Source organism: Lygodium microphyllum, chromosome 23 (genome assembly GCF_053477565.2).
Source record: "Lygodium microphyllum isolate KBCC chromosome 23, Lygodium_microphyllum_v1.1.10, whole genome shotgun sequence".
NCBI classification, from domain to species: Eukaryota; Viridiplantae; Streptophyta; class Polypodiopsida; order Schizaeales; family Lygodiaceae; genus Lygodium; species Lygodium microphyllum.
In genome coordinates, this window is record NC_141157.1 from 81832451 (window position 1) to 81849599 (window position 17149).

Consider the following 17149-nt stretch of genomic DNA (forward strand, 5'->3'; position numbering starts at 1 on the left):
AAGAGCACATAATAGTAGAAATCGGATCCAAGGCTTATGATGGTTTCTAAAGTTGTTTGCTTTCTGTAATTCTGAATCTTGTACTAGTAAGTTTGACAAAGGCTATTCCTAAAGAAATTATTGTTAATCTCCAAGGACATAAAACTTGGTTAATTAATGGTATCATTGAGAGAAAACCACGGCACAACGTCTTAAAAAACCTAAGCAGTGCAAGAAAATGTAACAAACTGGTTCCAAACTAAACCCAGAGCATCTTTCTTGGAAGGATCAAATCTTGACCATTGAGATGACATCATGTTAACTCGACCCATTTTCCAATTCCTGTACCACTTCCTGCATCAAAATGGGCCATGTGTAGAAACAAGTCACGCTGCCTTTTCCGGCTTCGGATAATACGGAACTTGAGGAACTAGATTGCAGTTACAGATAGCACCTCACCACATATAATTCTGTGGTTGATGAACTTGTATGCATACCTTCTAAAATTCATAACAAGAATGATATCCAGTTAGCTACATAAAACTGACCAAGCTACTAATGCAGGAATCAAGGTGCAGTGAAGATTCCAAGGACAGTTTGAAATGTATGAGAACATCTGCAGAGAAAATGGCAGTGTGCCCTTGTAAGTTTCATATCAAACTCAACCTGTTGAGGTGGAACATTCAGGATGAATGCTGGTAAAGATGACAAACAAAAGACTTCCTTTTCTCACCACTTTCATCTGCATCACCCGGATCCATCGGGGAATCTCTTCAATGCATCCTTCTCACCATTGACATAATATCTAACCAAAGCTAGCATTCTCTCATACTTGTCAGGATGATAATTGACATGCACTACAACTGGCATGAAGTCATCAAAGTTTGAGTCTTTTCTTACTTGCAAGAACATCACCTTGCTGTTCATAAATAAGTAGAAGTCCATTACTCGCTTAGAGATATGTAGTCCTTCATAGCCTGGATGAGAAGGGAAGAAGAGTTCTTCATTGAACACTGCCTGGTCCCATGCTTTTTCTTGAGTAAGGCGAGTGGTTACACGGTCAAGCAATTCAATAGATGGAACAGTTGGTCTGATAAAGAAGAAGCCTGAATTAAACACCCAAATTCTCATTGTATGAGCATATCTAGACCAACCCATTTTTGGGTCATCCTTCACATCATTGAAACCATATGCGGTCTGATTGTTCTCGCCATCACTCATACCTTCAACATCACAATCTCTATAAAGGTGCAAGAATGGGTTCTGGAAGAAAATAATATCAACATCTGAAAGCAAAACACTGTAGCCCAGCACCAAAAACTCTCTAAGAATATGAAATTTTAGGCCAGATATAGCATGGTTGTCCCCTGTTTCTTTTTGAGCTGCTGAAATATTGGCATCTCTTCTATAGAAAGGCACCTGATTTGAACGACAAAATTCTGCAATTTGATCATCAAGGGCAACCAACAGGTAATTGGTGACACCCACCCTTTTTATGCTGGCAAACCATATTCTTACCATTTCTCTGACATTGCTGTTTGCAATTCCCACTATGACTTCTCCATTTATTGCCACTTTATCCAGAACCTTGGCAAGCTCTGGGTTGATGTTTTCATCGGGCTGAACAGTTGGGTTTGTTTTCAAGCTTTTGACCGTTCCAAGTGGTCCAGCTTTTCCTGGCATGCTAAGTGCCAGCAATTGTTTTTTAGCTGCATCACTTTCTTGCTGGGCCTGTTTGATGCTTGACTTCAACAGTGTGTTCTCTTGTCGTGCAGAATCAATGTCTGCTTTAAGGAGAAGTAATTCATCAGCTGATTCACAGCCCACAGTGTGCACCTGCATCACATATAGAACCACACATAATGGGCAACTAAATGATGCACTATCCTACGCCTCTTCCCAAACAATGCTTTTGCAGACTCAGAAACCAGGTCAAATACTGTAGATTTGATAGAGGAAATCCTCCCCCTCTTCCTGAATAATGCATTTGCAGACTCAGAACCAGATCAAGTATTGTAGATTTGACAGAGGAAATACAGTTATGCTGATGCATATCAGAATTGACTGCACAAAAAACACAAGTATCATGTTTCAATCAAGATTGAGGTAGGAAACAACTTTCTTCTTGGGATTTTAAAATGCCCACAAGCTGCTTGGTAGTATATATGGAGCATTCAATGATTACTTGGTCAGCCTATAATGATTTCGTGAGTTCTCAAAAGGCATAATGCCATGCAGCAGTGACAACAACCATTAGGTCAAGTAAGCTCATGTCAATAATAGAGTCAAGAAAATAGAAAGCAAGAACAAAAAAGCGTACAGTCTGTACCTCACCACATGCCGTCATCTCAGTCCCATAAATCAGCATCATCATCTGCTTTGACCCTATTCTAGTGATCTTCACACTGTTTGGGTTCTGCCACTATTTCCTCTACATTCCACCACCACTGGTACATGATGCCTCCCAAACTTCTATCAGTCAAAGTCTTCCCTCCTCAACCTTCTGTGTTGTTCGTTGTCCTCAGCTTCTCTATCACTGCTTATGTCTTACTAAATGCCAAACCTTCAGATCTTGCACCGGCTCCTCTTCAGGTGCCCTACCGCAAATTGGCCCTGCATAATCATCCACCCTGTCTGCACCTAAGTCCAAAGGCTGAATTCCAGGGTAGACCAACCTAAATCAGTGTGTTCTGTTACCTAAGACAACCAGAGTTACATCTGCAGACCAACCAGAGATTCCAGCAGGTTCTTTTACCTAAGAGCAGGGGAGGCTGCCTGCTTGTGCAATTGAGTAGAATTGTGGTCTTGAAACTTGAAACTACTCTTCATAGACCCATCTCTCTTTTTCTGGTTCTACCAAGGGACGGTTTTTATTTAGGGTTTTGGTAGGTGGTCTCCCAGCAAGTGTGGTGCTGTGAGGCTGCAAGATATGTCATGGCAGATGTGTCTTTTGCATCAGAATCATTCTCAAATGCATGTGTTGGAAGTTTCTTAGAAAAATTGTAAAAACTATTTCATAACTCAGCTTTTTCTTTCATGTCTAATGGCCGGACAGGGGCAAGGTTTATTTCCAGAGTCTGGACTCTTGCCACCTGTCAGCACACCACCATCCATTCGTAGATCCTGAATAAAATGCCACCACATGCCAGTTGCAACCAGAACATCCCTCTCTCCTTCAATTTCTGCATTGTACTAGCCTCTGGAATATCTACAAGAAGTTCAAAAGACAGTACATGAGTTCTATAGTCAATGTACAAAGAGGAATATCTATCACAGAACCATGGTATGCCAAGAATAGCATTGACGTGGTCAAAGCTTATCAATCAGAAGTCAAGGAGCTCGTGGTATTATTAGATTGACCAGGTGCCAAAGGGGGGTTACCTAGGACAAGGGGCATTGAATATCCTATTGGAAATTACTTTCGGTATTGTGGGGGTTAGAAATTTAAATGGTTTAATGACCTAGACTCCGACACATTAAGTTCAAAGAGGTTGGGAATTTAAATTGAGGTTGGGCATGGCCAAAGTTTGGGGCTGGACATGTATTTCCCCAACTTAATTAATTATTCTTGGCTGTGTCAGAACTGGTGCAAAAAATGGAAGCATAGACAAGTGCTAAAATAAACTGTTGAACACAAGACAAAAGAGAAAGAAAACAGAAGAACATTGCAAAAGAAGAGAACTTAAAGATGTGCTCGAGAAATGGAATCCATATACCAAACATGAGAATGATGCGTACAATAGTAAGTCTCTAGCTCCAAGGTACTTGCACCAACTCCCTCTCTCCATAGAACCTATAGGTGATGATCTAACTGAATGAGGAGGGAGTCGGGTATATAGAGAAGAAAATAATGGCAAAATTGGGGCAAGTTGGCCAGCATAAAATGCCCCATATAAGCATCATAATAACCATAATAAAATTCCTAAGTAACCTAGGCATGCCCAACATAGGTTAGCATAAGTCAAACTCACACATGAGCTATCTGGACTACTAACACCCTCTCTTAGATCATGGGTGATTTGATACAATACAATTATACAATGATAAAAGCTAATCATAATCCATACAACAAAGAACCAGCAAAGTAGAACCATGAATACCCAAACAGTGGGTGATCAAGCCACCACCAAGGTGCCTCCGAGAGAACTTAATGTCAATGTCGTTCGTACTAGCTCCTGAAAATAGAGACCCTTTCAACATATGTGACCATGGATTCCTTGCTTTTAGCCAAGACCGCCAAAGTGTCCCCTCATGTGAGCTCAAACTAGGAGCCAATCCTGCTCGTCGTCAAATAGCAACCCAGCATAAACCTGGATGTCAATCCCAGCTCCAGGATTTGAATTTGCCAGACTTCGATCAATGCGTCAGGAACATCCCTCTCTGGAACCTATGCACATGTATACTTGTATAGATGAGGCTCAGCTACCCCATTTCACCACCCTCTCACACTCCCTCTCTAGTACTAGAGAGTCATGAGGGATGACCGCATCACCTAGACTAGAAAGTAGCAAAGGAAGGGGGAATCAAGCCCTTCCCTCGATCTGAAGAAGTGGATCCCTTTTGCACCTTGAACTTCGCCTTGGCCAAAGGATAGAAGTCGAAGTCTAGGAAGAGGATGACTTGTCGGAGGAGTCCACATCTCGCTTCTTCTGCTTCTCCTTCTTCTTTCGTAAGGCTCACAAGTGTCCCTTCTTACCATAGTGACAACACTGGGCCTTCAACTTCTTCCTATCACCCCTCTCTGAAGCTATAAATACCTCACTAGAACCTCCACAATGAGATCTTCTTCCTATCACCCCTCTCTGAAGCTATAAAGGCCTCACTGGAACCTCCATAATGAGATGAGAGCCTTCCCTGTGAACGCAAAGATGCCTCATGCTCAAGCAGCATCGAGGACATATGTGTAAAGCTCACATGTGTAGAGGATATCTACGCCCACAATGCATTAGCCACACCATCAAACTCCAAGGGAAGCTTGTAGAGTAGTTCCCACTAGATGTGCCTTTGAAAGGGCAAACTGCATGTGAAAAGAATTACCAAAGGGGTACAAAGTTTTAAGGCCAATCGGGCATTGGCTCATCTCAATTTCCCAATGTGGTAAAGCATTAAATTTTAATTTATAATTTAATTGATGAATTTATTGCTTGTCGTAAATTGTTGTAAACCAATGCATTTTAGGGTTTGAACACCCTTCTCTAGAAAGAAATACTACTTTCACAACATAAGAAGTTTGTGGAAAATTAATAGAGCTATAAGATGTGGTTTCAAACTTACATGGACTATGTGAGCTATAAGATGTGGTTTCAAATTTATGTAGACTATATGATAGTGAAAAGAACTAAATAATAAGCTACTTATTGTTAGCAGATATGTCAGTTCATGGTTGAGTCTATGCATGTGATTCAGTGGGCTAGGGCATCAAGATGGTATCCTAATTATCTAGGCATTTTATTTGGATGTTTATGATGGCTATTTCAGCATTTTATGCTGGCCAACTAGCGTTAAATATTGGCCAACCTGCTGCCATTTATAGCGTTCTATTGGCCTATTTACTCAGGCTCCTCCTCCACAGTCGTTATCATTCATCATTTGTCATCCATAGGTTCTTGCTGGAGAGGGGAGCCAGTGCTAGTGCCTTCACAACCAATGACTCACATTGGTTCTATATTGTCTCATGTCTTGGTATATGAATTCCATTTCCCGAGTTTTCTTCTGAGTCCTCTTCTTTTGCAATGTTCTTCTTTTCTCTCTGTCTTGTGTTCAGCATACTATTTCAGCATACGTATACATTTCCAATGCTGCATCCACTTCTAACATGGTATCAAATTGCAAGATCTAGGTTCCTACTGCTGTTTTTCTGCTGATTACATGTCTCTCTTACCTCTCATGATCTGGCGACCTATTGCTGATTGATTTCAGCCTGTCTCTGATCTACTGCCACCTGCATTTTCTGCACAGAAATCTGCATTTTCAGTCAGCGTCAGCATTCAGCACTATTTTCGTCAGTTTGTTGCCTTTATTGCTTAATTTAGCCTACGTTTTGGTTTTCTAACCCTAACTGTTGGCTGGGCGACTATGTGTAGGGGTTGCTTTGCTGTTTCGGGAAATTTTTGGCTGTATTTCAACCTCTTGCAAAGGTCACCCACATCTTCTGATCAGATTTTGTTTCCATTACGTGTGAACTCTCATTTTGTGCAGTCCTTGCTGTTGGTTTGGCTGTCTTCTCTCTTTGTCAATCTTCTCTCCTCTATCTTCTCTTCCTATCGTCTCCAAATGGCTCCTATGTGTACTTCTATTGATGATAAGTTACATGGCCCTGACTATCTAACTTGGAGTGCTATTGTGAAAGCCTAGCTCATTGTCGTGCCGCTACGCGCACACCGTGTAAAAAAATCTAGAGTGTGGCTTTCTTATTGATATAGAGAGCCAATGCCATTTTAGACATTAGTGTTAGTGTCCATGGTTCAAAAATATTAGATTTTTTGACAAGTTTTAGCCAATTTTTGATATTCTAGATATTATCTCTTGTAAAAATCCATAAAACTGTAGACAACTTCTAGATTAGGATGACATGTAAAAGAAAGCATGTAGCTTTCAGCCAATTTGAGAGGATTTTATGTAAAAAGAGAGATTAACGAAATTGCGCAACGCGTGATCGCTCTTTTTAGGCAGTGAACAACACTTCGAAAGTGGAAGATGAAGGAGTGACCTCGCTAAATTCTAGTCAAGCGTCCTTTCAGAGCCAATGGAGGCATCAAATTGGCGATTTGAGCAACATAGAGGAAGATATTATTTTATACACATTTTTATCTATAAGAGTTTTATCTTCTTATAATGTAAGAATAAGCTGACAAGCTTCATCTCTGTTAGTATTCTTCTACATTTTCTAATTCTTTTTGGGAGTATTCTTCTACGACTTCAATTTTTTCGAACCCCTTCTCTTCCGTCTACTCCTCTCCCTGAATCTACCTTCACCATGCTATCTCTTACCCCCACGGTGGACTCTCGACACCAAACGCACCGACACCGTGTTAGGGGAAGTTTACGCTATCATCAAAGGTGAATTCCGAAAGATATTTGGGCTGATTTGGGGCTGAAATCAGCAGCCATATTCAGAAAACCAGCTACAGCATTGTTCTTTTAATTCATTTCTTACTCTACAGAAAACATCTTGTTAAAATATGCAAGTATTATGTGTCCCTATGGTAGGGCAATGTTTGTAGATCATTCATAGATGCTTTGAGTTGAATTAAGAGGAGCTTTTTCTCTTATTTCTTGGCTGTGGTAACTTATCCTTATCAGGAACTCAATTTAAAGCTCTCTTGAAGCAAGTCTCTTTGCCCTACAAGCCTTGTAATTGACTCATAAGCTTTTGTCTCTAACGGTCTACATTGAATGTAATCATACAAAGTTGATTCATGCTATGGTATCATGTATGAATGATGGGATGCAGAGTTTTTTATGATACATGACAGCATATTGTACTTGATTTTATAATTTGTGATTGCTCTTACAGTCAAGAAAACAAGCTTGATTTGAGTTAGAACTTATGAGATAATATTCTTGTGATCTTTGCTAAGAGCATGCAGTTGGAAGCTCTATCAACACCTTCAAGAACTTGGCTTGAAACCTTCAACCCTTCTCTTATCTCTACCATCTCCGAAGTTTAAGCTCTTGAAACCCCATACATTCTTCTCTCTCAAACCCCTATGATTGACCGTGAAGTATCTCTTGAACCTTTAAACATTCACTGTAATTTACTTATCTCTTGAAGACACATCTCTATCTATCTTATCCATTTTTCTTGCCAAACCCCCGTGGTGACCTTCAACCCTACGCACTGCGACATCATGCAGAAGCGGTTATGGTACATTGTTTGTGGAGCTATTCCATGGCCTCAGTGTCCTTTTCCACTTCTTGAAGACTTTGATGAGGGCAACCATGAGGAAGCTGTGCTTACTTAGGATTCAAATAATGCACGTGTTTATTTTGATCTTCTACGATGTATTTCTAAGGAAGTTCTACTAGCGGTCACCTCCTGTAGGACATCCCCAAAAGCATGGTCCAAGCTTTAGATGATGTACGAGGCACCTTCCACCATGCATGAAATGACACTTTATGGACAGCTCCAATAGATGAAGTTTGAGCCTATGGACACTATTCAATCATCTTTGCTCCGTGTTACACAAGTATAAGACCAGTTTCGACACATGTAATCTGCTCTTCCAAAGGCACATCTTATGAGGACGATACTCTACAAGCTCCCCCCCGAGTTTGATGAAGTAGCCAATGCTTCAAGGGTGCAGCCATCATCAACACTTGTGAGCTTTACCCATATGTTCTTCATGTTGCTTGAGCATGAGGCATCTTTGCGTCTACAAGGCAAGCTTCCATCTCATTATACAGGTTTTGGTGAGGCACTTGCAACTTCAGAGAGAGGTGACAAGAAGAAGTCCAAGGCCCAGTGTTATCACTACGGTAAAAAGGGACACTTGCGAAAGGACTGTAAAGAGTTAGCAATTTTAAGGAATAAGGAGAAGAAGAAGAAGTAGGATCCAAACTCTTCTACTAAATCATCCCCTTCCTCGGACTCTGATTCAGATCCTTCGGCCCAAGCGAAGGTCATGGCACGGAAGGGGTCCTCTTCTTCCGATCAAGAGATAGGCTTGGTTGCCCCTTCCTCAACTGCTTTCTAGTATACATGATGCAGACATCCCTCACAACTTTCTAGTACTAGAGGGGGAGTGTACGAGGGTGGTGAGATGGGATAGGTGAACCTCATCTGTACATGTATACTAGTGTATAGCTTCTAGAGAGGGGCCAAGTCTAGCAAGTTCAAATCCTCGAGCTTTGGCCTATTTATTCAAGCTCCTCCTCCATAGTCATTATCATTCATCATTTGTCATCCACAGGTTCTTGCTAGAGAGAGAAGTCGGTGCCAGTGCCTTCACAACCAGTGACTCACATTGGTTTTGTACTTTCTCATGTCTTGATATATGGATTCCATTTCCCAAGTCTTCTTCTAAGTTCTCTTCTTTTGCAATGTTCTTCTTTTCTCTCTATCTTGTGTTCAACAAACTTTTTCAGCATACATATACATTTCCATTACTGCATCCACTTCTGAGACTTCCAGCTCCAATCCATCAGTTAGAGAGAATTGCAATGCCTTCACATCCAAATCATCATAGAGATCATTGTGTGTGCAAAGAGATCCTTTTATAGTCTATATATCATTTCAAGCCTCAAGTTTTCTACTATAGTGCAAAAAGCAAGCGAGGCAAGAAGGTGAGTCCTCTTACATCATATGCCTCATTCATTCAAGCCTTGGCATCATGCTCACACAGCACGGGGTGCCAAAGAGAAGCTCTTCATATAGCTCTCTTATCCTAAGGTTCAAATTCAATGCCTTTAAGGCCACATCCATTGTTACCACTTACAAACTTTACACACAACACATGAATCAAAAGCTATTCCTTTTTCCATTGAGTTTGCTAAGAGATCTTAATTGTGCATGTCTCTTTTCTTTGTAGCTACACCATCGACAATGACATTTTGACATCACAAGCACTCATTGATTTTGAGCAAGAGGAGAGAAGGAAGTAGTAGCACAAAATTGGGAGAAATAAGTGTTGATTTTTGTCGTAGGAAGGCCATTCGCAACAACATCAAGCAACAATGTCAACATCACAAGTACTCATTGGTTCAATCAAGTTCAAGTTAGTCCTTCACACTTTTGTCCTATCCTTGCAATTTTATTGTTCATCTTAACCACATCAATTGTGTAGTCCCAAGACCCCTAACGAAGCAAGACTAGTTATGAATTAACATTCCTTCGAATGGAAAAGGCAATATGATACTGCAAGAACAAGCACTTGGCCCACTTCCAAGACCATACTTAAGAAGTGCGAGTTGCAACAAAGGTAGGTCCAAATAACCCTTATGTTCATGAGAACTGACAATTCATGAGATGATAAGAGAGATTCTGAAGTACACCACAAAAGGGAAGTCAATTGAATGAAAACTCACATCATTTTGAGCCATGTATATAGTCCACAATGCCCAAACCTAATCCAAGATATGGAACATGATGACTAGAGCAAGAGGGAAAAACAGGTAAAATATCTAGAAATCTTGCCAAGTTTTCTATTTAGAAATCCACACAGCTAGGTAACAACTTCTGCTGCCATCACCATTATCAAGGACTGCTGATACTGCCTTTCCTTTGCAAGAACAGCCATCTAGCAGAGCTGACTTGAGAGCATCTTTCTGAAAAGATTCCTCTATTTTGTTACTGTCTGCATTATTGTGAGTTTAGGTAGAAGAGAGCTTGACAAACTGGAGGAGGAGATAGTAGTCTTCTTATTGTGATGGGATGGGGGTGGGCCCTTTCCACCTTAGTGCCTTGAGCCTGTGTCTACTCTTCAGATAGTTCCTTTGTGTTGTCAATGTAGCATGGTCAAAAGTATAAATATTCATCCTGCAACCCCTGAAAGGTTTCATCCCAATGATAGACATTTGAGCTTCACAACCATGGCTGATCAGTTTCACTCAAGTTTTGAGGGAGGATGGGCCCCTTATCATGTTTCGAACCCCCCTTATCAAAGCTTCACTGAAAAGATGGGCCAATGTTCTTAATATAGGCAGTTGGCAAAGGATTTGCAATGCCCATTTAGCCTATAACCTTGTTTCCAGGGCACATGTATGAACGAACACAGATTGACCTGCTCATGGGGGCAGGGGGGCAGGGGGACCGTGGAAACTCATGAACCTCAAGCAGACAAAGAAATAACAGCATATTCTACGGATCTACGACAGATAACGATAAAATAATTTGGATTTAATTTAATTAAAAGAAAGAAAATAACCCTAAATGTCTGAACAAATAAGCATTACCTACAATACTTTGATACTTTAAAGCAAATAAACAGATTAGCATGATTTAGATACTGTTGATGATGTTCGAATAGCGCAATGCTTCAATTATGTTCTGACAGCTAATTTTTTGCAATCTAAAAGGAAACAAATGGAACTAAATTAAAACGGTTCCTCAAATGAAAAGAAGAAAATTCCCGTAAATGTTTAAGCAACCAACTAAGCACCTAAGAATTCAAACGCATATGAGCACAAGAAAACAAGAAAAAATCTTCGAAAATTCTTTAAGCCAACAAAAACTCTGATCGCCTTGATAGAAAATGTTTCTGCAATCCTCCTAAATAGCTTTGGCAGAAAAATTTCCTGAATTGCCTTGAAATTCCTGAACAAAAGTTCCAATATATTTGATAGAAAAATCTCCTAAAATCTTCCTAAATTGCTTTGACAGAGAAGATTTCTGGGTTGCTTTGAACTTCCTAAACAAAAATTCATATTGCTTTGATAGGAAAGTGTCCTAAATTCAAATGCGTAGGATCAAAACATGAAGATGGGTTCAAATTGCTTTGAACAATTTCCTAAATTGTTATAAGCAAGCAGAAAGAAAAGCTCGAATGCACAAGAAGGAGCACCTTGGAGTCCAGATGGATGCGCGCATTGAAGAGGCCGTGGGGGGAGTACAGCGACCAGATGACGCCGAGGAAGATCCCACAGGCTATGGCGATGGCGACCTTGCCGACGTCAGCTGTTGAGGACGACGATGATGATCTCTGCACCAGCCCCTCTTTCCTCCTCATGGTGCTGCCCGAGATGTCAAAACTTAACCACTTGATTTGAGGAATGAGAGGCAGCCAGCTTCAGGAAAATGCTCCTGCAGTTGCAGAGATCCATCGTCACTGGCAAGTTATTCGGCGCAGACAGACAGATAACCATGGACAGAGGGACACGCAGACACAGACACAGACACAGATACAGAGAAGAGAGAGAGAGAGAGAGAGAGAGACTGCGTGTGTGTGTCAGTGAGGGAGAACAAAGTAAAAGAGGAAAACCTGCACCTTAGTACATAAAATTACTACTTTTTACATGTCAATGGTCACACACAAGACAATCACCAGATGACTATAGAATCTCTCAATAAAATAGGTACTATACCACACAATCACCATAGAATCTCTCAAGAAAGTAGGTATGGTAAAGCTGATGAAGCTTGAAAGCCTATAAATATGTAAGGTCCTAAGCAATTAGGAGCCTATCTTTATAATTGCCTAGAAGGACTTGTCTATGTGCTAAGAGGAATTTATGGCATACACCTATTCATCTTACTCTAATGTAAATAACATAATAATATGTACATAATAGATTACTACATTGCCAATGGGTTTGTGACATAGTGATAAAGTGTGGGTTGAGTTACTCGGGTGCGGGAGTTCAAGCCCTATGCATCGCATCCCAAAGGCATAATAAGATATCTATTTGTTTCTAGATTACAACATTAACAATTAATTACACACTATAAGAAAAAGAAATATTGTCCAATGGTAGCATACAAGTGTGCATTGGACCTCCTTTCGAACATTGCTTGTTGAGAGAGAGCGAGAGAGATTACCATTTCATGCAAATGAAATAAAATGTAAAATATTAACTATGCCAAATGTCCAATTAACTTTAGCTAACCCCGAATCATTCTTCAAAGCTTCAACAAGCGACGAAGACCATTATTTAAGCATGCATTATGAGTGGTGCTAACAAAAATGGTAACATCACTCCATGTTTTAAAGCATGAACAAGCAAGGAAAACCATCACTTAAGCATGCGCTTATGAGTGATCTTAACAACATGGTAACACAGCTCCTCAATACAATAAGAGAGCTTGTTCATCACTACCCCTACCCCAATGTGTAAATATACTACCTTCACACACTATATCAACTCTAACATAAAAATGGTAATAGAATTGCAAGTCTAATTATTGAGTATTCAACCGTCTCCAAAGTAACTTCCTTTCACACATGAACAAGCCACATACTTGTGACAGTTTTCATAAACGTGCAAAGTTTTGATTTGTGAGTGAATAGATTGAAAGAAACATGGCCTTAATTTTACAACAGCACAAAGTCACGTACTTCTTGGGGCCACAAACTTAAATAACATCTAGATATTGATTTTGGTATACTTATCCTAACAATGAAGCTCCAAAGAAGGTGTGGATTGTCTTTTGAATTGCAATTCAATGTGCCTATGGAGAGTTGAGGATCTTGAGATAAAGCCCTTCACAATAAAGCCCTTTCCTAAGAAAGCCCTTCAAGTGAGGGCATCTTTCCCATTGATTCGCTTCATTATATTTACTTAAGTTTAGGTAGATATGTGTTCTTGGTTAAAGGAATTTGACACTCTTTGAACTTTGGTAATGTTGACTACCTAACTAAAGGTGTTGTTAGATCCTCACCAACTATAAAAGTACAAGAGAGGTGTGAGATTCACCCAACAATATCAATATTGGAGGAGGAAATATATAACCATTTTGCAACTAAACTCATTGGTTACTTTGTTCTTTGGGCACAAGGTTGCAAATATCTAGGCATACAATATGTATAAAAACATAAATTTTCTCTATTAGTTTCTCATATCCAACAACACATCCATTACACGACCTTATTTCCCTTGATCTTTATGCTCAAATTATCTTTACTTTTATGAGGGGCTATCCATACCAAAGGCATGTTGGAAAGGCATATAATTTAGTTAGTCAAAGGAAGTGTTGATAGTATTTTCCCCAAAAATTGGTATTAAAGTGTTGATGCACAAAAGTTGTGTAAGTGTAACTTTTCTAAGCACAAAATAATCATCTCTCTAATAACACATGTACTTATGTTCGATAATTCTCTAAATAATGCTATCTTGTACATTTGATATGAAATGTCGATGGGTGACTGATCACTATGTTGACATGCTTCGAGCATAAAACTTATGTCTCGCAAGGTAGTTGATTTGCTTCTCAATCTAGAAATGTCATTTACAACATCATTCTCATGTGGAACCAAAGATTGCTCATATCATCAACATATTGTGCCTTCTTATTTTCCATGATCTCATACGAATACTCTAATCAATCTCATGAAACTTCCAAAAGAACTAGTCCACACACATTGCATTGCTAACTGTGTTGGTTCATTATCTTTACATGAGTTGCCTACTACCTATTTTTGGACACAAACTAGGAAAATTATTTTTAGATTAGTACCAAACATATATTGCCAAGAGACTCACCAAACCAAATATGAGACTCATTAACATGGGCCACATGCAGGATCATGGGCTTATACCAATTAGCAAACCGTACTGAGAGACAAAAAATGCACAAGTTGCTTCAACCTACGTAAGTTAATGGAGTTCAAGTTTTGCTCATATGTACAAGTGATCTTGTTTTGCTCATATATACAAGTAATCTTGAGTTGTACCCATGATTTGTACCCATCAAAATAGGGACTTCAAAAAATCTACTACATTTATGTAATCTTCTTAACTTTCTCAAACTTAAATGCACCTGATTGAAATTGTTATTAGAATATCTAAAATTTGTGTGTCAAATATCAAGTAAATGGCTAGTCAAAATCTAAGCTTTAAGGCAAAACTTTTGCATTCTTGGTGACATTGCCATGACTAAGAGAGGACTTTCCTTATGCCCCTATAGCTCAAAATTTTAAAGCTGGGTATACATGGAAAACCGCAAGCTCACACCCAAGGAATCAACAATACTACACCAATGAAAAGGCATGCCCCAATGCATCCACCCAACCTACCATTGAAGCATCTAAAACATAATCCAAGAGCTAAGAAAAAGCATCACCATATAATATATATTATGCATGAAGGAGCTAGAACCAGACTGTGACAAAGTCACCTCAACCTCAATGGCCTCGATACCAAAGCACCATAGTACATCCATTGTCAAAAGCATTGATCTCAAAATGAGAAGTATACCTCATGAACTATCATTGCATGACATGAACCTACTAAGGTACAACCAATGGGGTGTGTGTGTGTGTGTGTGTGTTGGGGGGGGGGGGGGGGGGGGTGCGAGCACTAAGATCACATCAAGGTAACTCTTTGGAAGGAAATCCTTATGATTACCATGCACACGAGGGTGGTATAGACACAATAGAATGAGTCAAAAGTAGTAAGCAACCTTGACATGGGGGAGTTATTTGTGATATCCTAATGGTGTAAACTAGTTACACATCATAAAGACTACCCACATAGAGAATAGAGAATCAACAAATCTTGATTGCAATGAAGTTAATTTTGAACAAAGAGCATACCAATAGTAAATGGCAATTGACAGAATAAACTCATTCTCCACCATAATAGATTTTTTATCAACTTGCTCCGCTTGTTTATATCACTATTACTACCTTTATTCCAAAGGCTCACATCTTCCTTACATGCATGTCAAGGTATCTTGATGACCTTCCATTGAAACAACATCTCATTTGGAGTTCATGGTGCTAAATAGTCATGTCCTCTATTTTTTTGGCAACCTGGTGATCATAGCAACCCTCTAAACAAGGAGTTTAGCCAACTGACTTCTCAAGACAAAACAACATTGTACGTTGATGACCTCTTACTAGCCAACCAATGGCCCTTTTCTTGCAGAGAAAATGTAGAGCCTACTCCACACCAAGCATGCAATCCACCCTACTACCTGCCAAATCCTCAACCATGCAAGGCATTAATCCTACATGCAAGGCCCCTCCAACATGCCAACTTGCCACATCATCCATTACTCCTCATTTTCACCATCCCTTCAACCTTAGTCTAAAAGTGCTTTTTTATTGACATACTACCTCATAGATATGGGTGATTGGTGATGGTCCCATTGGCACATATCATGCTATCTCATAGATATGGCTTATTAATGATGGTCTCATTGGCACATATTAACTTATCCTATCATGAGGAACATGTATGCATAGGACTCTCCATCATTGATTTCATACTTGAGTGTATATACTTGGAAAGAAAAAGTGGTGTATGTTTGTCAACATAACTGCATACACTATCATCACCATATCTTGGGAGGATTTCAGTTTATTTAGGCTATATATGATTTTGTCAAAAAAGAAGAAGAAGCAAAACAATATCTGTGACTCTAGTGCTAGCTCATGGGAATAGGCCTTAAGGAAATGAAAATTAATAAAAAAAATTAATCATGGAAATTATAAATTATATAATCCTTAATAGACAATGCCAAAAGCATAAAGATAAAGATGCTAAGCAAGACACCACCCATTGTATGACAATAGAAGTAGTGATGTCCAAAATGTAATGAAATTTGCCATAATGTCTTGAGTGCCTCAATTGTAGGTTGCCATGAAGAACAGTCTCTCTCTCTCTCTCTCTCTCTCTCTCTCTCTCAACCTCAAGGTCTCTACTTTCATGATGATAATATAATCTGAGAACCTTATACTTGTCTACCTTGAGAACATCAAGAGTTGTCTTTGTTTCATCCTTTTCAATCTCAACATCACCATACAGTCTACCATGAATTGGAAATTACTATCTCAAGCTGATCAAAACCGCCATTTCTACCTTGAGACCATACTTTGATGAAAGGCAACATGCCTAGCTGAGGTGAGATCCATGAGGCAATCTCTCTTATGAAAGGAGAGGTTAATAGCCTACCCATATACTACATACACCATACCCATACATTTTCCACACACTATCATCATCCATACTAATCATTATCATATCATATGTTATCATTATCATCTCATAATCACCTCTTTTGTCACTACACTATTGTTATCATCACTGATTGAATTCTCATTAACATCTATGTATTTGTGTGTGTGTGTGTGTGTGTGTGTGTGTGTGGAAGGGAGTACATTATGAAGGGAGAAGCTTGAGTGAGAGCACAAGCAAGCGAAAGCACTAGAGGTGTGAGCTATGGTAGATGGAGAGAGAGAGAGAGAGAGAGAGAGAGAGAGAGAGAGAGAGAGAGAGAGAGAGAGAGAGAGAGAGAGAGATGTGGGAACTCCAACACTCACAATGTGTGACTGGCCTTCCCTTATTGAAATGCCATTGAGAGAATAAAGAATGAAGTGACAGTGATGGGCATCCACCACCTGCAGTATACAGGTGTGTGAATACTGTGAGTGTAGTGAATAGACTGGCAATTAGGCATAGGTGCCTTAACCCCCAACAACCTCCCACTTAAAGGAAAATGTGCCCCTAGTGAGGAGAGAACTAGAAAAAAGTGACAAAGTACAAATGTACATAAAGTACAATGGGATGAGGA

The 17149-nt window shown here is 39.6% G+C and overlaps 1 protein-coding gene across 5 annotated transcripts; it reads right to left on the bottom strand.

The window, feature by feature from the left end:
- Positions 1-355: 355 nt before the first annotated feature.
- LOC148016396 (arabinosyltransferase RRA2-like) lies at positions 356-13181 on the bottom strand. Of its 5 annotated transcripts, none has more exons than XM_087664758.1 (3): positions 13032-13181; positions 11481-11719; positions 356-1815 (listed from the first exon to the last, which is right to left on the bottom strand). In XM_087664758.1, the coding sequence occupies exons 2-3, from the start codon at positions 11643-11645 to the stop codon at positions 727-729; spliced, it is 1254 nt and encodes a 417-aa protein (XP_087520884.1). In that variant the 5' UTR covers positions 11646-11719; positions 13032-13181; the 3' UTR covers positions 356-726. The 5 variants fall into 5 exon arrangements, with proteins under 5 accessions (XP_087520884.1, XP_087520885.1, XP_087520886.1 ...); XM_087664759.1 differs by having other exon boundaries at positions 13022-13164; XM_087664760.1 differs by lacking the exon at positions 13032-13181 and adding an exon at positions 12972-12988.
- Between the last annotated feature and the right edge of the window lie 3968 nt (positions 13182-17149).

Bases quoted from the DNA above. Each gene is read 5' to 3' on its own strand.
- LOC148016396 (XM_087664758.1), bottom strand. From the start codon at position 11,645: ATGAGGAGGAAAGAGGGGCTGGTGCAGAGATCATCATCGTCGTCCTCA. The intron at 1,816-11,480 runs GTGCTCCTTCTT...TATGTGATGCAG, and splicing joins GCATCCATCTGGACTCCAAG to GTGCACACTGTGGGCTGTGA.